Raw genomic sequence first — 23,271 nt, 5'->3', positions numbered from 1 at the left:
AATATTCTGCTTTCCAGAACAAATGCTTTTGCTTCTGTAGCCTGTTTTGAATGGAACTCATATATCCATTTTTAAATGTTTCTCTTCACACCTTTTGCACAAATATATAGCGCAAGATATGGAGAGCAACGTTGATAACAATATGGCGTAACAATAAGTCAAAGACTACCCATATTCATTTCTCTAGACAAATAAGTTGTTAGCCATGGTTACATTAACATATGATGAACTGCTCACATTCCAGAATTCTGCACACTCACCAATTATACCACGCTTGGGATAATTTGCATCTGTAATTGTCTGTAATAACAAATGAGGAGCCAGTAGATGTTTGACTCATGCTGTAACTAGCAGAATAATTTTTTTCATTTAAAACAGCATGCCCATACCTGTGTTTTGCTACCAGAAACACATTTTTAAATTGAGAAATAGCTCATCAGTTACGATTTTTGTGCAATATTTAGCCTTTATCACCCTTTGTAAGTGGTTGGTAATCTCTCACAGAATTCTGTACAAAATCTTCCATGAAAATCATAATAGCTGTGATCACAGGCAAAGCAACTGCTCTATGATCCAGGATGATTGTCTTTACATAATGTGATAAATTCTACTGTATTTTGTTTTTAAATACCAAGCCTACCATTAAGTAGCCGATAGGAGAGCATGTAAGCACCTGTTGTTGAACAGGATACATTAAACAATTTCTAGGTAACACACTCTCACCAAAAACAACAGAATTGCAACCTAAATTAGTTGATTTGTGGAGCATGTTTTAAGCAGTTTAATTTTTTTACCGAGCAAAAATCACTGGGATCACATACAGTTCCCTTTTAAATGTCATCACTTTCTCTGTTGTAGGAACACTGATATAGTACTGTACCACCCACCATGATTCTAAAAAGATAACATGACAAAAAAACTCTGTGCACTATTAACTACCGGGATTAAAACAGTTGTATTAAAAATATGGTTAGCCAACATAACCCCTAATTTTATCAAAGAACTACTGAATGGAGAATGGCCATGCTTGTATCTATTAATGAAGATACAGATGGGCTACATTTTGTGCTACAGGATGCATTTAATTTTCTTTACCAGATGAGTACGTTTGAGGGTGATGTCACTTTAATTGACAAGGCCTATTTTTCACTTTTTAGAAAACATATTTAACTGATACACAAATATGCCAAGAGACCAAAAATTGTACATTGCCAAAAATGGCTATTTTGATACTAAAAATTGGTTATCCACACTATGGTATCATAAAAAATGGGTCTGTGTGCATATTTGCAACCTATAAATGACAAATTGCCCACCTGTGATGTATGGCAAAAGAGACTTTTTAAGACTGCAATTCATTGGCCATTTATCCTGATTCAGTTAACAGTATTAGACGGCCTTTCAAGTAATCAGCAAAGTGAGTTTCAAGCCTGACATCATCCTTGTTAAGATAATATTGAAATGTTTCTAAATTTCAGAGTATGAAAATTACCAGGGACTGCCATGGAATGAGAGCATTGTTAAAATCCTACTCAGTTGTACAATTACTGCATAGATATAAATTGGTCCATTGTCACTGACTGAATATTGGGGTTTTGCTATAAGTGATTGTCTGAAGGGCATCTTAGGGATCTCATCAAGAAGCTGGGGCATTATTGTATCTGTCAGTTCTGTTACACAAGCCCTTAGATTCAATTACGCACAGAGTGTGACAAGAAAAGCTAGTGTTTTATGCAGAGAAAAATGGTGATTCATTCAGAGAGCTCGTTGGCAAGCATACTGCATCTGTCAGTATCTCCTTAAATGCATATATTCCTGGTTTCATATGGCTACAGCTAGGAGAAAGCATAAATAACAGAATAACAAATAGTAATACATGGAAATATAATTATATCAGAAAAATGTTTGCCATTTTATTTGTCCATCTGAACATTGAGGGACAGCTTACTAGTGGACTCAAGTTTACAAGAGGTCCGCAAGGTGTCAGCCAGGACGCAGATCTTCTCTATAGTAGTCTCTGGATGTATATCTGGCCCTGACTATTTCTGCGCTTTGCCAAGATTTTAAACCATCAAAATCAAGTATGGCTTTGATTTAGGAGGATAATCATCATCATTAATTTGACTGCTGGGATACTGTATTGTTCTGTTTTTGTTTACAACAATATACATTGTTGATTTTTACGCTTTGGTATCTACTATCCAGTTAGAATTGACAATGAAATCTTTGCGTTAAATAGAAAAATAGAAAAGAGTGCAACTTTTCGGAGCTGAACGGGGCCTCTGAATTCCATGCTGTGAGTTGTGTCTATAAAGTAATAAGCTGGGAGCAAATAATTTACTTTCATTTTATTCATATTGAATTAAAATGAAATAGAATTAGTATGATTGGTTTCCGTAATATATTTAACAATTGTCTTTCTTATGCCATACCATATTTAAAATTATAACTTGGTAAAATTTGAGGGGGAATTTATGCTTCTGGATCGTGATGCTGAGAACCTCATTTGGAATTTATTTATTTATTAAAGTTATGTATCGTCCATACGGAAACTCAATCATTCAAGCATTAAATAAGTAAAAACAGGCTGCTTACTGAAGTACTAATAAGGAAGCAAAATTTTAGAGACGAAATTATGAAGCCTAGAAAAATGAAAAGCAATCTTAAATCATCAGAAGACAAAGCGTTCAATACTGTCATTGAAGAGACAAGTACACATTTATAAGAACTCGGGGAAGTAATTAGTGAGAGATAATCCTGGCAAAAGGATGTCCTTCAGGTTATAAAGAATTGAAAGTGACTGAATACACAATTACTGGAGGGTTCCACAGGCTGCACAAAAGTCTTTTGGAGCCCTCTGTTGCTACCAATGTCTGAATCCAGTGCAATTCTGTGGATGCCCAATTAAATGAAGGGAGATATTCATTATAAATCACTTCTAATTATTTATTTTCTACAGTTTCTGAAATATATTGATGTTTAAATATCACTATATGAGTAACCTGGGTTCCCTCTGAATGATTTTGGGTCAAGCAGTCATTATCTCTCAGCTAACACCATTTTTATAGAGCAGCTGTGAGTCTAAAAAGATTATTTGTCATATACTTTTCTCAGCACCTAATGTGGATATTATGCTGATACAACAATAGTAAAGTTGGAAGGGACTTTGGAGGTCATCTAGTCCAACCCCTTGCTCAGGCAGGAAACCCTATGGCTGTCCAGTCTCTTCTTAAAAACTTCCAGTGTTGGAGCATTCACAGCTTCTGGAGGCAGGTTGTTCCACTGATTAATTGTTCTGTCTGTCAGGAACTTTCTCCTTAGTTCTCTCTTTGGTTAGTTTCCGTCCGTTGCTTCTTGCCCTGCCTTCAGGCGCTTTAGCTTGACTCCCTCTTCTTTGTGACAGCCCCTGAGATATTGGAACACTGCTTTCATGTCCCCCCTCGTCCTTCTCTTCATTAGACTAGACTTACCCAATTCCAACAACCGTTCCTTATATGTTTTAGCCTCCAGTCCCCTGATCATCTTTGTTGCTCTTCTCTGCACTCTTTCTAGAGTCTCAACATCTTTTTTACATTGTGGTGACCAAAACTGGATGCAGTATTCCAGGTGTGGCCTTACCAAGGCATTGTAAAGTGGTATTAGTATTTCACATGATCTTGATTCTATCCCTCTGTTAATGCAGCCTAGCACTGTGTTGGCTTTTTTGGCAGCTGCAGCACATTGCTGGCTCATATTTAAGTGATTGTCCACTAGGACTCCAAGGTCGCTCTCAAAGTTACTACTATTGAGCAAGGTACCACCTATACTATACCTGTGCATTTGGTTTTTCTTGCCTAAATGTAGAACCTTCCTTTTTTCACCATGGAATTTCATTTTGTTAAGATAGTGCCCAATGTTCAAGTCCGTCAAGATCCTTCTGTAACTTGAGCCTATCTTCTGGAGCATTGGCTATTCCTGCCAGCTTGGTGTCATCTGCAAATTTGATGAGTTCCCCATCTATCCCCTCATCCATATCACTGATGAAGATGTTGAAGAGCACTGGGCCCAGAACAGGGCCCTGGGGCACCCCACTATACACTTCACTCCATGTAGATGCAGTTCCATTGAGGATCACATGCTGAATACAGCCGGTCAGCCAGCTACAAATCCATTTGGTGGTGATGCTGTCTAACCCACATTTTTCTCTTATCAAGTAGTAGGTTGTGGTCTACTTTATCAAATGCCTTACTGAAGTCCAAGTAAATTGTATCAACAGCATTCCTCTGGTCCACTAATTTTGTCACCTGGTCAAAGAATGCAATAAGATTTGTCTGACATGATCTGTTTTTGACAAACCCATGTTAGCTTTTAGTAATGACTTTGTTTGCCTTTAGGTGTTTGCTGATTTGTTGCTTATCTTTTCCAAGATCTTCCCAGGTATTGAGGTCAGGCTGATAGGTGTGTAGTTTCCTGGATCCATTTTTCTTCCTTTTTTGAAGATGGGAACTACATCAGCTTTTTCCCAGTCCTCTGGTAGTTCCCCAGTGCTCCAGGAAGATCACATCTGCCAGTTCCTTCAGAACTTGGGGTGTAATCCATCTGGTCCTGGTGATTTGAACTCATTAAGGTGGACAGGTGCTCACTTACTATTTTCTTGCCTATCTTGTGTGTCTAATCTGTTTTTTACGGTACTATTTTTGATAGGTTGGACTGTTTTTTCCCTTTATGTAAATACGGATGCAAAAAATGAGTTGAGTAGTTCTGCTTTCTCCCTGTTGCTTGTCACCTTCTTGCCACTTTCTCCCACTAGTGGACCAATCATTTCCTTAACTTTTTTCTTGTTTTTTACATGTTTTTAAATGTATTGCAAATTGCTTTATGACGCCCTCAAGTCCAAGCTGCGAAAGTGGTAATAGGACATTCTGTGTATGTCTTTTTGAAATAATAGTTAAGTGCATTCATTTAAACTATGCAGATTTTTTTAGCTGCATTCCTATATCTTTTTATCTTTAAAAAAGCCCCCCACAGTAACACTTAAATTAGATTCTGAAAAGTATTCTGGAAATTTTGTATGTTATAAAATTTAGCTGGCACAATTATATCTTGGTCCTGAATAAACATAACACAGTTTAGTTCTTGTTTAGTTCACTTCTATCAAAATTACATTGAAAGGCAGTTTCCCCCGCCTCACTAAATTATCATAAGTCCTTGTGTCTAAAATTGGAAGATCTTCTATTACAATTTTTTGTCAATAGTATTGTTATTTGCTTTGTGATGCTGTTAAATCTGTTTAATTCTTTCTTTAGTTCTTCTATGATTTTAACATGCTGCTTTTTTTAGTTCAACCTGATTGTTTTATGGAATATATATTATTTTAGTTCTGTTTGAAAAATACCATGTGGAATTAAAATTCAAACTCTAAATAAAAATCTGTGAAGTATTTTTGAGCAGACATGTATAGAATTGCCCAACTGGTGTAATTATAAAATATCTTGTGTGCTTTCACTACATAAAAAGAGAGGAATATGCTTATTAGGAACAATGAATTTCCCGTAACTCTGCCATATTACTTAGAAGTTAAACCTGAAAAACCTGGTAAAGCAGTCTAACATTTGATGACAGTGCATTGCAGCTACAAATCCTGATAACGGTCAAAGATTATTACACATGTTACATAGATTTAAAAGCAAGGGATGGTTAAGAAAGCAATCAAGTATCTAGGTGGCAAGTAGTTTTTCCATATTAAGCATTGTAAAGCCTTAGTTCAAATGGTGCCTGATTATTTCTTCCCTTCCTCTCTTCATACCAAGGTCCATTGTAATGCAAGCCCAACTTTATTTTACCATTCATGGTATAATTATGCAACTTCTCTTGTTGCTCACAAAATTGCACCTACAGGGTGCAATTTTGTGAGCAACAAGCAGAGATTATTTTGCTGCTATTTCTCATCTGTCTTAAAAATTTTACTATATACAGTCATCAGTTAAGAAAGAATGATGCAAGTTTGTGAAAATAAAATAAAATTGAAGTACCATAAACCAAACGGTATTTGATTTTAATTGGTTTAATCCAGTGTGCCTTAATTACAATATTAAAAATTTTCATCTTCTGATACATTTCTGAGTCGCTAAAATACTACTGACAAATGGTATTTGAACTGAGCAGTTGTGAACCCGATACATATTGAAATTATTTAATGTACTAGGTATAAATCAGCCACATAAGTACTGTCTTCCCAATATTCTGAAGTATAGTTCCCTTGATCCTTGCCAAGCTGTTTAGCGATTATGGCACTGAAGTTCAAAACCTCCAAATTACAAATTGTCCATCCTTGATGTATTACCATATGCTATCCTCATGCAACAAAAGGGAAGTGCAATTCTTGAAGTGCCATCTTTTCTAAACATTTCATTTCACCTTTACCATTGTTCCATATGCTCAAGGCCTCTGGCAGGTAGTAGGGAGTGGTAAATTGCATTAAATAATACCTTTCTCTTAAATAGAAAACATTAAATATTCAGTTTACTCGTTAATAATACAGAAAGCATTTTATCCCCAAGTTCAAAGTAAATGAAAAGGTTTCCTTTGAAGCAAAATTAAAGTAACAGACAAATTAAAGTTTGCTTTTCTTGGAACATAATAACACAAGAACATAGAAGATGGAAACGCTAGTCTAGTTCTACTGTGGCTAAGGGTACTTAAAGGAAGCCCAGAGGCAGAATGTTCTAATAACTACATTCTTCACAACTGGTATTACAAAATGGACTTGGGAGGCCGGTGTGTGGTGTAGTTGGTTCACATGGTGTAGTAGGATGGAGGGTTTGTTGTCACTGTGTGTTCGGGGGGGAGAGCACGGGGGGGGGGGGGAGGCTCAGCTAATCTCAATGTACACATGTTGTACTTTGACAATAAAGGTTTATTATTATTACTATTCAGCTACTGAAAGTGATCTATGACTATTGTAATTCAGAATGCCTTATCTTCCAAAATTTATCTGGTCATGTTTCATCCAGGCTGGTAGCTATCACTATACCTTCTTGAGAACTGTTACCAGTTTGCAGAATCCTATGTGGGGTATTGGATTGGCATTTTACTTTTCCATGTAATGCCTTAGGGAACATAACGAGGTGCATCAGATGTATGGTCAACCAAAGTCCCTTTAAGCACCAATATATTTATGTGGGCAACAAATCAATCCAGATCTGTAAGAAGCTACTTTTATGTGGCATTCGCTGACAGAAAGGCAGACTATAATCAAATAAACAGCTAAATAAAAAAAGGAAGCTGGGTTTATATTATTAAAACATAAGAATATTTTGGAAAATTGGTCAGAAAAGGAAGTGCCACTCTGTTTTGTCCTTTAAGACCAGGTATATATATAGCATGTATCTTTCAGTTGAATTGAAAAGGTACACAATGCTGTTAAAAATTGAAGTGAGCAAACCACCTCCGACTAGTTTTGATGGATGTAACCAATTCATCTGAATAGAACCTGGCAGTGCAATCAAATTTATTTTTATTCTGAATCAAGATCTATAAATGTTCTGGTTTTCTGCATCTGATGTATTTATGGCTCTCACTCTTTAACAGGTTAAATGAAGGGACTAAAAATAAACGTTCCAAAGCTAATGCCAAAAATATTCATCCAATGCATGTCTGTGTTTCAGAAACACTTTGATAGAATTCTTACAGTCTTGTGCTATACTTATCCCTTACACTTGCTTTAAAAGCATTCTGATTCTTATCCTTCTTGGTTAATTGTACAGAACAAAAGTATTGTACTACTCTGTCAGCTGATAAAAGAACATGTTTGTGGTAAATTCCTCATTCTGAATAAAACAAAAACAGATAAAAGATCCACATTATGCAAAATTCAGTTTTAATGTGCTTTGACAAACTAACCACATTGATTTGTTCACCCACAGTACTAACGTACTGCATGCAGTTCCTGAGCCATTGGGGCTCAGCTTCCAAAATTTAATAGCAAATCACCAGACACTGGTAATAATGTCTCTACCATTTTCAGTGGAAATAAAAACAAATAATCTTTGGATAGATCTATTGTACCTTAAATAGCTAATTCAGAAACCTAAAAAATGCAATCTAAAAAAAATGTTCTACACGATAGCATTAGTTCACTCTCTGCACCCACCCAACATCAAACATAAGGGAAAAAATATTTCTCCAGCTGCAAAATGGTTGGCTGTCCCTACCACTATAAACATACTGTACAAATTATAATGTCTGGTTTCAAATATCACAGTAAAGCTTAATGAATAAGCCAAAAATCATATTACTGAATGGAGAAGTATTCAAGTTTTGGTAATATCTTTGTAATTATTCCTTGTTTAATAAAAGCAACTTTCTAAAATTGTTCTTTGGTTTGCTGTTAGGGAACCAAGAACCATAAATAATTCATTTCTTCAGGACTGAATGTAGAGCAAGATGTTTTATCTCCTGTCTCCTTACTACTTAGTGTACATGTAAATTTATTTATTTCAGGGACACAAGCATTATAATATTTCTAACAATTAATCAGAAATACATCAAAGAACCCCTAATAATATAGCTATTTTTACTTAGCTAAAACAGTATATAAATTTCAAATAAAATGACAGGGTATTATAATGATGATGTTGGGAGAGATTTTGCCCCCAGGATCATCTGCTACTGAGTATTGTAAATGGCACCTTACAAGAACTGGTAAAATGTGTTTGGCAGAAATGTTCTGAACTTGATCAGGAGAGCTTTAAATTGAATTCCAGGAGGCTGGAAATAAAATCCCTGAAGTAAGAACTTCACATATAGACTTTCACACTGTAGAAGGATTAGGGAATGTGGCTGTAATGTTGTCTGTTAAGCCTCTTAGAGAAAAGCAGAAAGAATATTGGCTTCATTGGCTTTATTGTCTAAACACTGATAAGCGTAGGGGAAATAAACTCGATTTCCTCGCAAAGACGACTATAATATATACTTATATTAACACAGGTAAACTCTGCAAAGCATGGATCTTCTAGGAAATTCCTAATTTGTCTTGCTGACATTTTTAATCAACTGGGAAGAGTTACATAGTGTCTTTATTTGCTGCTAGCCATGGCACAAAGATGCCCTGTGATGTCTTTTTCTACTCTGACCTAAATGATACTACTGTCACCTCAGCCCATGAATGAGACAGGCATAAGTTATCCTCAGCTATACAGGGGTTAAAAAGCAATGTTTGCCTCTGGAATTGACAGCATCCCATAACAGCCACAAGGTGTGTAATATCGGTTAAGCTTCTCCACTCATAACACTCAAGGCAAAGTCACATGGCCAATAATGGTGCTTACTGGCCATTTCTGGCTGATGCGAGTATGTCACCTTTTCTTCAAGCCCTGGTTAGCCTGATCTACTGTCGTTTTGCTCTTGTCTTTCCAAAGTGCTAAACATAGCAATTCTGTGCCAGAGGCTATCAAAACTATTCTAACAGCAAACCACCCAACAGTTCTGTAAATGATTCTACAGGTTCACCAGGTTAGTGCAACACTGAACTAGAGTAATGAAGATGGGCCCATCCCCCTGTTATTTCCTGGCTAGAATACAGAGGAACTTGGAAATGGCTTTTGTTGCCCATGCAAAGAAAGAGAGACGAGAGAAATATTGCATGGGAGTCAGTTCCCTGAATTCAACCGCTTTAAAATTTATTCAGCTGGGATTACAACAGAATGGAGATTAAGACAAGAGGATGGAGTCTAGAGAGGAGCAGACAGAATCCAGCAATCAAACCTTCTCCAGCTCTGCCATAGTGCCGTGATTAGGGAATGCTTTTCTTCCAAGCTGGTTACGTGCAGAAGAGGGAGAACACTAAAATCAGAGAATTCAGTTGCTTTGCTTATGCGACACGGCATACACAAGAAAGATGGCAACATTTTTCAGTGAGTCAGGCAATAGAGAGAGGCTGTGGGGGCAGCAGTTGTCATGTTTTTCTAATTTTCTGCCAATTCAAGGATGGTTGGAAAGCACTTTAAATTGGAAAAAGTTAGAAAAGCCTTTAAATAATTAGAGAAAAGGTTGGGGGAAAGTGACAATGTGGTACTGGAGTTACCAATTTTAAAGGAAACCAAAGTTGAGCAAACATGTAGCTAGATTTTTTTAAAAAAACAACAACTGGATTCTGATTTATTAATCTATTTAGAAGATTTATATGGCCACCCATCTTGAGCAACTGGGTAACTCACAATAATAAAACCAATAAATGATAAAACAATAAAAGCAGTGAAAAAATGAAACAAAAACCTTGTGCTGTAATTGCCCCCCTTGGGATGCTCTACAGCAGGTATGTCAAACTGCTGGCCCGTGGGCTGGATGCATCACCAGGAAACCCCGCCTACCCCATTGCTGGCAATGGGAAAAAGCCCCGATATGTCGCGCGACATCACGTGACATCGCAAGTTTGACATGTCTGCTGTACAGCATGGTTAGCTGTCCTTCCGTACTTTCTACCTATATAATACGAACATCTCAGTAAAAAGCAGGTCTTAATGGCCTCCAGAAAGGCTAGAAGTCCTATATCCTGGCAGAAGGGTATTCTACAAGATATGGACAGTCACAGAAATACATACCTTGAAAGTACAATTAAGTGGTAAGATTTCAGGGAGGGGACCTGGAGTGTTCCCACCCTATCTGATCTGAGATTGGCAGATATTCTTAAGGAGAGGCAGTCCTGTTAATAACCAGGTCCTGTGCCATGTAGGGCTTTAAAAGTGACAATCAGTATTCTGAATTTCACCTGGAAGAAAACCAGTGTAGCTTACACAATAAAGGTATGACATGGGTGAACTTAGGCAAGCGCAATACTGGGAGCACTGCTGCATTTTGGAACAGTTGTAACTTCTGAGTGTCTTCAAGGGCAGCCCTCAAACCAATAAAAATAACTAGGGTTTTGTGGCATGAAAAGATAGATAGGTTTTCTTTAAAAATGTACAACTGCAATCGCAGTAGAAAAAGAAATTGGAGGACAATGGAAAAGGACAACAGGGTTACAAAAAAGCTTGGTGAAGGTCTGAAAATAAAACAAGAAACGAACGGTGGAAAAAAAGAACAAATCACCAAGAAAAAGCACAGGAGGGTATATTGGAACCATATATGAAGTCAAGAAGCTAAAGCTCAGAATTAGCTGAGGTTAATGGGGAAGAACAACACCAGTGGCTTATTTGGAGAACTTCAAATAAAGAAGAAAAAACACAGATACCACCTGCTCAGAGAAAGCAGCAGAATGCACCAGGTACCAAAAAAAAGTGCCGAACTATTGAACTATTAGTTTGGCACAAAGTTCTCCAAAAACAGGTTATGTGGGAAATTGTAAAGACACAAAGGAGCAGAATTTAAGTTTAATTTATAAAAATGATCTGCAAATACTGGGCTTGGTTATATTATTTGTGAAAATGATCTTGGACTGGTAGTTGATTTTAAACTAAATTATGAGCCAACAGAAGGATGTGGCTACCAAAAAATGCAAATACAATTTTAAATGGCTTCAACTGGTTTCCAAATTGCAATTCTCCCAATTTAAAATAAATTGGTCAAGTATCGCATCCTAAGCACAGTTTAAGAAGGATGCAGATGAAATGGAACAGGTTTACAGAAGGGCAACAAGGAAGATCAGGCAATTACAAATTGTATCATGGGGGAAGAGAGATTGAAGGAATTGGAACTGGTTGGTTTTGAAAAGACCAAAGTAGATAACAATCTTCAAATAGCTAAAAGGAAAAGGAGCAAAAGATTTATACAATCCAAAAGAAAACCAGTGTATGCTGAAAAAAAGATCTCACTAAGGAAAGATCAAGACTTATTCTGTGTATTTTCAGAATACAGAATAATGGATTTAAGTTACAGGATGGCAGATTACAACTGAATTTTTGGGGAAAAACTTTTTGATAGTAAAAGCAATTTAATAATGGAACCAATTGCCCAGAAAGGTAATGCATTCTTTTTCAGTGGATGTATGCAAGTAAAGACTATACAAAAATGTTTCCATTTGGCTTTAATTTAGTGGCCAAAATAGTACATTCCAATTACATGATTTTATGGTTTGACACAGTCTCTATTTTTAATTCCAAAGTCCAGAGCCTCCCCTTGATAAAAACGTTTCTACAAATAATTTAAATTAATTTCTGTGTTATAAAAAAACATAATTGTTCCCTATTGCCTTTACTGTTGCCAGGTCAGGGAGGAAAGAAAGCACGAAAAGAGTAAGCTTAAGATGGAGGAAAAGACAACAATTCAGTTTTAGTACTATCAGTTTATTGGGCCTGATAATGGCAATACCAGGGAAACGTGTGAAGCCTTTATAATACGAAGAATGAATGCCATTTAACAAAAGTAAACCGGCAGATTAAGCCACCGAGAAATCGATGGGCTAGCATTTTTATTTCTAAAGCAAAGGTATCAAGGCAACTGGGAAGAAAGGTTTTTACCATGCAAGTCTTAAGCTGACTAAGGTGTGGGAGCTAGCTATGGGTGACTCAGGTATCAAGACAGTCCTACCTGTGCACTGCCTTCCTTCCTTCCTATGTAACCTACAGGTGTAGACTGGGGTGGGGTTGGAGAAAGAGCCTTGGAGCAGTGGGCTAATGCCTCCTTAAGTAACACCAGCTGCCTGCAATTAGTGCAGGTTCGCATCCCACCAGGCTCAAGGTTGACTCAGCCTTCCATCCTTCCCAGGTAGGTAAAATGAGGACCCAGATTGTTGGGGGCAATTAAGCTGACTTTGTAATAATGCCGCTTGGTGTGTGTGTGTGTGTGTGTGTGTGTGAAAGCCCTAATAAGCAGGCATATACATAGAATGAAGGCTACTGCTAAGCTTGTAAGCCGCCCTGAGTCTTCGGAGAAGGGCGGGATATAAATGGATTTTTTTAAAAAAAAATTAAAAAAAAAGATTCAGGATCTGGCGGTGGACACCTGTACAATTCCTGCTTTCACTTACCCATGTTGTATCCATACGGAGATTCAGTGGCTCCATCCTCTAGGCTAGCTAGTATCTCTCCTTTGCCCACGTCACTGTCCCCCACCAGGAGGAATTTTAGCAAGAAGTCGTAAGCTTTCACAGGGCTGCCCACGTGGTTCATCTTCTCAAACCCCCCCACCCCCGCCCCCCACGTCTCTGCGGAGAATCACGAGGGGCACCGAGCCACCAGCTGTGCCACCGAGGAGCGAGGAAGATGAGGAGTAGCAGCCCGCGAGCAAAGGCATGTTCGAGCCCACCCTGCGGAGGAGTCCCGATGGGCTGCCGGCACCACGACTCTCAAGCTCGGGATAAGAGGCGGCGACGGAGGAGAAGAATCCGACGAGGCGCGGAGGCGTCTTCTCACGGGGACAGCGACGGGCGTCCTCGGGACCGAGACAAGGAAGGGAGAATTTCCAGCGGCGCCATCGAGGGTAGCGCGCCCCAAACTGGCCGCGCAGGACTGACTCGAATTGCCCGCAAGCCAGCAGAAAAGCGACGGGGAGTCGTGCCCAGAACCCGCCGCGCTGCTTAGGCGCACCGAAATTGGGGAGAGCGGGAAAAAACCTCTCCCGACAGCGAATGAGCAGCGCTGTGACAAGCCGCCACCGAGGGAAACTCGGAAAACCTTCGCTCGGGGCGCCGTCGGGGGTCTCGAAGACGACAGCTGGCTCGGCCGTCCGCCGGAGCAGGAGCTGCGGCTGTTGTTGTTGCTACAACCTGAGCGCAGCTCTGTCAGACTGTCCCGACCGATTTGCACCCCTTGCTCCCATTGGAGGACCGATTTTGTGGCCGCGCCCACCGGTTCCGCTATTGGTACACTGGGACCTCAGAATTCCAAGTTCTCTTGTTATTGGCGAGCGCCGGAACCACCCCTCGAGGCCCCGCAGTTCAGTTGCTGGGGTACTTCTTACTCAGGATTGGCTGGCACGTCTATCCGTCACAGGGGGAGAGATGCGGAACGGGTGGGTTTACACTTCGGGAGGACGAGGCGTGTGTTGTGAAAAGGTACATGAACGCGGTTCGGGGTTCCGTCCGATTCGAACTTCAAGGTCTTGTTAATAGGAGTGTCCTGCATCCGGATTCAGCATAAGAAAGAGTACGATGAATCAAGATAAAAAGTACGATGATGATGATGATAACTTTATTGTCACTTTGAATGTACACCAATCGGCATACATCAAAATGAAATTTCGTTGCATACAGCTCTCAAAGGGTCACCACCTCCAATATATACTCCTTGTAGAATCGTGGCCCGCTCAAATTTCACATTGTCCATTTTAGTCTCTAGGGAGTGAACGATGGCAAACAGGACAGATGGAAATGGGGCTCCATGTGGATTAGCCCTCAGGTTAGCTATCGGGATTTAAGATTAGCAAATGTGAACTGAAATTCTTGTTTTAGTAACCGCCGAGGTTTGCACGCTTCATGAAGCCAGAAAACCACGTTTTGATTACATTGTGTCAGACAGTTCTGACCGGACTCATATGTCGTTTAACAGTGTTAATCGTTACTGGATCAAATAAAATTTTTAGCTTCTTGACCTTGAACTGAACTGGACAATTACATAGTATAACTCTTTTAAGTATTACAATACCATAATATATATAGTAAAGGTAAAGGTTCCCTCGCACATGCGTGCTAGTCGTTTCCAACTCTAGGGGCCGGTGCTCATCTCCGTTTCAAAGCCGAAGAGCCAGCGCTTGTCCGAGGACATCTCCGTGGTCATGTGGCCGGCATGACTAGATGCCAAAGGCGCACGGAACGCTGTTACCTTCCCACCATAGTGGTCCCTATTTTTCTACTTGCATTTTTACGTGCATTTGAACTGCTAGGTTGGCAGAAGCTGGGACGAGTAACAGGTACTCACTCTGTTACGTGGCACTCTGGATTCGACCCGGCCAAACTGCCAACCTTCTGATTGACAAGCTCAGTGTCCTAACCCACTGAGCCACTGCATCCCTTTACCTTATAATATATATATATATCTCGAACACGTTTTTCTCCAGTATGCTACTTTATACATAGATTTTAAAAATAAATTGTATGCAATAGGGAAGCTTTTCATAAAATAAAACAGGAATGATTATAGATGGTATTTCATTGCTTGGATTAATATACTAGGCTGATATCTCAAAGGTGCTTTTCCAAAGGCAATTGGACTTTCTTAGTTTTTCCTTGAAGATGTTTCACTTTTCATCCAAGAAGCTTCTTCAGTTCTGAAGAAGTTCAGTTCAGAACTGAAAAAGCTTCTTGGATGAGAGCGAAGCATCTTCAAGGAAAAACAAAAAAAGTTCAGTTGCCTTTGGAAAAAGCACCTTTGGGACAATCATGACCTGGATGACTCAGAATCTCCATAGGGGTAGGCAACCTTGGCTCTTTTATGACTCGTAGACTTCAACTCCCAGAATTCCTGAGCCAGCCTGACTCAGGAATTCTGGGAGTTGAAGTCCACGAGTCATAAAAGAGCCAAGGTTGCCTACCCTTGGACTAGGCCAGGGGTCGGCAACCTCGGCTCTTTTATGACTCGTGGACTTCAACTCCCAGAATTCCTGAGCCAGCATAGCTGGCTCAGGAATTCTGGGAGTTGAAGTCCACGAGTCATAAAAGAGCCGAGGTTGCCGACCCCTGGACTAGGCTGATATAAAAGCAACTGTAATGATGAGTCAGGGCATTATATACGGGCCAGAGAGAAGATTGTAGTAACACAAGGTAACTATCCAGCATTAATCAGTACTGCAGCCAGAACTGGTACAGGACAGAAGTACTTTCAGTACAGTGAAGCAGCAGCTAGATGTACTATAATTGAATGAAGATGGGAAGCAAAGGAGAAACAATAAAAGATGTCACAAAATCTATGCTACATATTATACAGGGTGAACAGTAATGTCCATAGATATGGTAAGAGATCAAAAGGGAAAGGTGCTGCTGGATATAGCATTAAAACCTCTAGATCAGGGGTGTCAAACTCAATTTCATTGAGGGCCGCATCAGCATTGCGGTTGCCCTCAAGGGGCCGGGTGGGTATGGCCTGGGTGGGCGTGGCCTACTGGGTGGGCGTGGCTAGAGTGCGTATGGCCTACTGGGTGGGCATGGCCAGCTCTACATAGTTCGCATCAAGGGTGCCTATGGGGGCCTGGGCAGGAGTGGGAGAGATCTGAGGGTCTCTGGCAGAAGGAGGGTCTCTGGGCCAGGGCCAAGGCAGTGGGGGCCGTTCCCTCACTGTTTCCAGGATGGCTTTGCGGGCCGCATGAAACCACTTCGCGGGCCGTATCTGGCCCCCGGGCCTTGTGTTTGACGTGTCTGCTCTAGATGAAATGTCAGACCAGAAGACAGAGATTGCAGCTATAACCATTTTGAGTTTTGGACTTATGACAAAGTTCACTTGTATAAATTAGTAGAACTATTTTAACTGACCACTCGACTTACAATCATTCATTTAGCAACTGTCTGAAGTTACAATGGCACTGAAAAAGTGATTTGTGACCGTTTTTCACACTTACATCCATTGCAACATCCCCATGGTCACGTGATCAAAATTGGCAACTCACATGTATTTATGACAGCTGCAGCGTCCTGGGGTCATGTGATCACCTTTTCTGTGCTTCTGACTAGCAAAGTCAATGGGAAGCCAGATTCCCTTAACAATTGCAATGATTCATTTAATAACTTTGGCAAGAAAGTAAAATGGGGCAAAACTCACTTGTCTTGCTTAGCAACGAAAATTTTGGGCTCAGTTGTGATTGTTAACATGTAACAATCTACATGATAAAAATAAGTTTTTATACAGTGAAACAATACAATGAAATCTATTTTTGAACAAACTTCCATTAGAAATGGAAGAAAAATAATATTTCAAAAAGTACCCCTGAGCTAGCCTTCAACTTGATACAGAAAGACCAAAGAAAATACTAAAATATTTGTGAATAAACATATACCAACAGGCATCTTAAGAGATACTTTTCTATTTACTCATCTAAAACCAGCAAATTAAAGCCAGCAGATACCAATTACCTTTTCTTCAATTCTCAGCTGCTGTCTTTTTTTAAAGCTGGCATGTATATATTAACTAGTGACTCACAAATAATTTCAGCCTAGGAAATCAGCTGTTGTGCAGAAATAAACTCTAATTAAACAGCAGGTTGACCAATTAGGATATCTTTGGAACATTACTGTGCACTAGAAAGGCATCCTTATTAGGAAAAGAGAAAGCAGTGGAGGAATATATTCCAAATATTAGTCTGAAGTTTAATATATTGAGTTATTTCATGAATTACCGGTACATAGATACAATAAATGGTTGATAAAAAGCACACAGGTATGCTTATTCCTTATTATATTCTCTCAGAATTGTGGTTTGTTTTACCTGATACTTTGTGGACTGTTCTGGGTCATGTGCAGTTGCTATTAAGTTCTTGCATATTAAACATTATACAGCCATGGTGGCACAATGGTTATAATGCAGTACTGCATTACTGCAGTACTGCAGGCTAACTCACTGCTCGCTCCAGGAATTCGATTCTGAATGGCTCAAGGGTTGGTAAAATGAGGACCCAGATTGTTGGGGGCAATATGCTGACTCTGTAAACGGCTCAGAGAGGGCTATAAAGCACTGTGAAGTGGTATATAAGTCTAAGTGCTATTGCTATATATGATTCAATACTATAAAGGTAAAGGTAAAGGTTCCCCCGCACATGCGTGCTAGTTGTTTCCAACTCTAGGGGTCAGTGCTCATCTCCGTTTCAAAACTGAAGAGCCAGTGCTTGTCCGAGGACGTCTCCGTGGTCATGTGGCCGGCATGACTAGACGCCAAAGATGCACGGAACGCTGTTACCTTCCCACCGTAGTGGTCCCTATTTTTCTACTTGCATTTTTACGTGCATTTGAACTGCTAGGTTGGCAGAAGCTTGGACGAGTAACAGGTGCTCACTCTGTTATGCGGCACTCGGGATTCAACCCGCCAAACTGCCGACCTTCTGATCGACAAGCTCAGCATCCTAACCCACTGAGCCACCGCGTCCCTTTTCAATACTATAACTTCTTGCTTAAAGTCATTATTTACAAGACATTATTACTTAACTTAGACATATACAAATATAATGGCCATTCACTGCTTGTGCCTGAGTTGATAGTTGGCTTCCAATTATCCAGAATTAGCATTTCCCCTTGTCACTGATGTCATTTAGGTTGATTTCCAATGATTTTTTTTATCTTAAATGACATATTTATGTTCATTTACTATTTTTCACATGACAATGTCTTCTGGACAATTACCAACACTACAAAGATATTGCCAGTATATAATGTTATAAGCACACAAAGGGCCTTTCTTTACTTGCACCTAACCTTACCCTGGCAGATTGGCTTTCTACACACTCTTGGCCAAAGACCATGAGAGAAACAAACTTAAATTGTCCTTAGCTATATTAGTGTTAGAGGAGTTATTTCCTCTTCTTATTCCAATATTGTACAAAATCTGTTACACCTTTTTAGATAAGAAGGAAGGAAAGTAGGTGACTTCAATGACAAGAGAAAGGAAACAGAGACATGACTGGGTTTTCAATGTGAACATCCAATTTCATATTGGCCGCTACATCTCTCAACCATTGCTGAGATGGTGTAAAGCTTGTTAACATTGCACTAGTTGTGTTCTCAGCATAACCTGAACCACAAACTACTCATAAACAATTTGCACTGGTATGTTGTATAAACATAGCCTGTGTGTTACTTTGTGGTTAGGTGTGTCATGCAAATTGAGTTAACCATGGAAAAATGTCATTTAATCATAGTCAATGAACTGTTACAAATTCAAGTTGCTTTGTCCTTTGCAGTAAGATTTTTTATATATACATATATATAAAATTTGCTCTATATCCACATAGTAACCCATGGTTGGATTGAGCATGGCTCACTGAACAAACATAGCTGGATTCACATCATGTTACTGTAAATTGTTATTGAATTTTGGTTTCTTTGGTGTTCTGTATAGAAAGAGCTCCCCTTCGTGGATTATTGCCTTGTCGTGGCGAAGGGGCTTGCGTAATTCAATGAAGCTATGAGCTATGCCGTGCAGGGCCACCCAAGACGGAAAGGTCATAGAAGAGAGTTCTGACAAAACGTGATCCACTGGAGAAGGAAATGGCAACGCACTCCAGTATCTTTGCCATGAAAACCCTATGGACAGTACCAAAAGGCAATACGATATGAGGCTGGAAGATGAGCCCCTCAGGTCGGAAGGCGTCCAATATGCTACTGGGGAAGAGCAGAGGGCTAGTACTAGTAGCGCCAGAAAGAATGAAGCGACTGGGCCAAAGCCGAAAGGACGCTCAGCTGTGGATGTGTCTGGTGGTGAAAGGAAAGTCTGATGCTGTAAAGATTTTTTCTCCATAGGAACCTGGAATGTAAGATCCATGAATCAAGGCAAGCTGGACGTGGTCAAACAAGAGATGACAAGACTGAACATTGACATCTTAGGTATCAGCGAACTAAAATGGACAGGAATGGGTGAATTTAATTCAGATGACCATCAGGTATACTACTGCGGGCGAGAATCCCTCAGAAGAAATGGAGTAGCCTTCATAGTCAATAAAAGAGTAGGAAAAGCAATACTGGGATACAACCCTCAAAATGACAGAATGATCTCAGTTCGAATCCAAGGCAAACCATTCAATATCACAGTAGTCCAAGTCTATGCCCCAACCACCAGTGCTGAAGAGGATGAAATTGACCGGTTCTATGAAGCCCTACAGCACCTTATAGAAGTAACACCAAAAAATGATGTCCTTATCATCATGGGGGATTGGAATGCTAAAGTAGGAAGCCAAAAGATAACTGGAATAACAGGCAAGTTTGGCCTTGGAGTACAAAATGAAGCAGAGCACAGGCTGATAGAATTTTGTCAAGAGAATACGATGGTCATAGCAAACACTCTTCCAACAACCCAAGAGACGGCTCTACACATGGACATCACCAGACAGTCAACACAGAAATCAGATTGACTATATGCTCTGCAGCCAAAGATGGAGAAGCTCTATACAGTCAGTGAAAACAAGACCAGGAGCTGACTGTGGCTCAGACCATGAGCTTCTCATTGCAAAGTTTAGGCTTAAACTGAAGAAAGTAGGGAAAAGCACTAAGCCACTCAGGTATGAATTAAATCATATCCCTGTTGAATATACAGTAGAGGTGACAAATAGATTTAAGGAATTAGATCTGATAGAAAGAACTATGGACAGAGGTTCGCAACATTGTACACCAGGTAACAACCAAAACCATCCCAAAGAAAAAGAAATGCAAGAAAGCAAAATGGCTGTCTGAGGAAGCTTTGCAAATAGCTGAGGAAAGGAGGGAAGCAAAAGGCAAGGGAGAAAAAGAAAGATATGCCCAATTGAATGCAGAATTCCAGAGAATAGCTAGAAGAGATAAGAATGCCTTCTAAAATGAACAGTGCAAAGAAATAGAAGAAAACAATAGAATAGGGAGGACCAGAGATCTTTTCAAGAAAATTGGAGAGATGAAGGGAACTTTTAATGCAAAAATGGACATGATAAAAGACCAAAATGGCAGGGACCTAACAGAGGCAGAAGAGCTTAAGAAGAGGTGGCAAAATTACACAGAAGAACTATAAAAGAATGAGCTTAACGTCCCTGATAATCACAATGAGGTGGTCACTGACCTCGAGCCAGACATCCTAGAATGTGAAGTGAAGTGGGCCTTAGAAAAGCTGAGCAACAACAAAGCTAGTGGAGGTGACAATATTCCAGCTGAACTATTCAAAATCTTAAAAGACAATGCAGTAAAAGTGCTACACTCAGTTTGCCAGCAAATTTGGAAAACTCAACAGCGGCCACAGGATTGGAAAAAATCAGTTTACATTCCAATTCCAAAGAAAGGCAGTGTGAAAAAATGTTCAAACTATCGCACCATTGCACTCATTTCTCATGCTAGTAAAGTTATGCTTAAAATCCTACAAGCTAGATTCCAACAGTATGTGGATTGAGAACTACCAGAAGTACAGGCAGGATTTCGAAGAGGCAGAGGAACTAGAGATCAAATTGCCAACATACGCTGGATCATGGAGAAAGCTAGAGAGTTCCAGTAAAACATCTGCTTCATTGACTATGCTAAAGCCTTTGATTGTGTGGACCATAATAAACTGTGGCAAGTTCTTAAAGAGATGGGCGTACCAGACCATCTTATTTGTCTCTTGAGAAACCTATATGTGGGCCAAGAAGGAACAGTGAGAACTGGACACGGAAGCACTGATTAGTTCAAAATTGGGAAAGGAGTCCGGCAAGGCTGTATACTGTCGCCTTGCCTATTTAACTTATATGCAGAGCACATCATGAGAAAGGCAGGGCTAGATGAATCAAAAGTTGGAATTAAGATTGCCGGAAGAAATATCAACAACCTAAGATATGCAGATGATACCACTCTAATGGCAGAAAGTGAAGAACTAAAGAGCCTCTTGTTGCAGGTGAAGAAGCAGAGTGCAAAAGTTGGGTTGAAACTTAACATTAAGAAAACCAAGATCATGGCATCCGGCCCATCAATTCCTGGCAAATAGATGGGGAAGAAATGGAGGTAGTGACAGATTTTATTTTCCTGGGCTCCAAGATCACTGCAGATGGGGACTGTAGTCAAGAAATTAAAAGATGCTTGCTCTTTGGGAGGAAAGCCATGGCAAATCTAGACAGCACACTAAAAAGCAGAGACATCACCCTGTCAACAAAAGTGCGTATAGTCAAGGCTATGGTCTTCCCAGTTGCAATGTATGGCAGTGAAAGCTGGACCATAAAAAAGGCCGAGCGCCAAAGAATTGAGGCCTTTGAACTCTGGTGCTGGAGAAGACTCCTGCGAGTCCCTTGGACTGTAAGGCGATCAAACCGGTCAGTCCTAGAGGAGATCAACCCTGACTGCTCTTTAGAAGGCCAGATCCTGAAGCTAAAACTCAAATACTTTGGCCACCTAATGAGAAGGAAGGACTCACTGGAGAAGAGCCTAATGCTGGCAAAGATTGAGGGCAATAGAAGAAAGGGACGATAGAGAATGAGGTGGCTGGATGGAGTCACTGAAGCAGTAGGCCTGAGCTTAAATAGACTTCAGAAGATGGTAGAGGACAGGAAGGCCTGGAGGAACATTGTCCATAGGGTTGCGATGGGTCGGACACGACTTCGCAGCTAACAACAACAACATAGAAAGAGCTATAGAGTAGGAAGTCTAAATACAGTCGGAGGCTGGAGCCTATATATCTGATGGACTTTTATCCATAGAGAGAAGGAAATGTACAGCTAGAGGACATGAAAAAGATTTTTTTAGGGTAAAAGCCTTTAGAAAATGATTTACAGTATTTATTCTGCACAGAATTTATTCTGGAAATCAGTATTGTCAATACACAAGTTTAGCATTTAAAACAACTTTTATATGCATTAAGTTCCTTGGATGTATGTTTTCGGTGATTTAAAAGAAATCCAAAGGTCCTTCTGCATTTAATTTCTTGCAAAAAATGTATAGAAAGGTAGGTTTGTATAAAGCGGTGTTTCTTAAGGTTTTTTTCCCTCTCAGGACCCTTTCTTACTTTTTTAAATTATAGTTGATCCTCAAAAAATGTTTGTTTATATGGATTATATTTATTGATATTTACCATATTCAGAATTAAAATCAATATATTTGCTGCCTTTACTGCTTCTCATGATTATTTGATGAGATTTTAATATTGTATTTTTCAGCATAGGCTGGCAAATAATTTCGATAGTGCAGACCCTGAGAGATACTTGGAGGACCCTTAGGGGTCCTAAGACTACATTTAAGAAACACTGGTGCAGATCATTTAAATAATGTAGACTAGTAGGGCAAAACCAAAATTTAAATCGGTTTTTAATACAGAAGGGGAAACTGACTTGGTTCACACAATACACTAAAAAGTCCGTGAAGCTTGCTTTGCTTTGGGTTCAGACTTGATTCGCATGCAGTGTGAAAAATCAAAGAAATATTACGGGTTATTCAACAACCATGAGTTAGCATTACGTGTGCGCGCGACCACTTAAAAGTCCTAAAAGATGCTCCCCAATGAAATTAACTGTGGCTTGCTTCTTGGTTTACTTCAAGATTCTGGCTTCTTCCGAATTATAATTATACAAGCTGGGTTCCTAGTGCGAATTCAGACAAGGACCAACGGTTCAGCGCCAGCTTTCCTTTCATTGCAGCAATGCAGGCAGGCGCTGGAGCCTTTGGAGGCGCTGCCTTTTCCCGGAGTCGGACGTTCCTCTTCCGGGCGCTCGGCATCGCCGTGGTGCTTCAGTCGGCGGGGC

At 39.9% G+C, this 23,271-nt stretch overlaps 1 protein-coding gene across 1 annotated transcript in view; it reads right to left on the bottom strand.

Moving 5' to 3' along the window:
• Window positions 1-13,713, bottom strand: part of RAB40B (RAB40B, member RAS oncogene family) — a 22,564-nt gene extending 8,851 nt beyond the window's left edge. The window contains exon 1 of the mRNA XM_081321704.1: window positions 12,944-13,713. Within this exon, the coding sequence (XP_081177830.1) occupies window positions 12,944-13,085 (142 nt within the window). The 5' untranslated portion in view covers window positions 13,086-13,713. The remainder of the gene's footprint in view (window positions 1-12,943) is intronic.
• Between the last annotated feature and the right edge of the window lie 9,558 nt (window positions 13,714-23,271).

The sequence above is a fragment of the Vipera berus genome (genome assembly GCF_964194415.1).
Source record: "Vipera berus genome assembly, chromosome: 2".
Classification (NCBI taxonomy): Eukaryota; Metazoa; Chordata; class Lepidosauria; order Squamata; family Viperidae; genus Vipera; species Vipera berus.
Note: the sequence above shows the minus strand (reverse complement) of the source record. Positions and strands in the feature narration are given on the sequence as shown.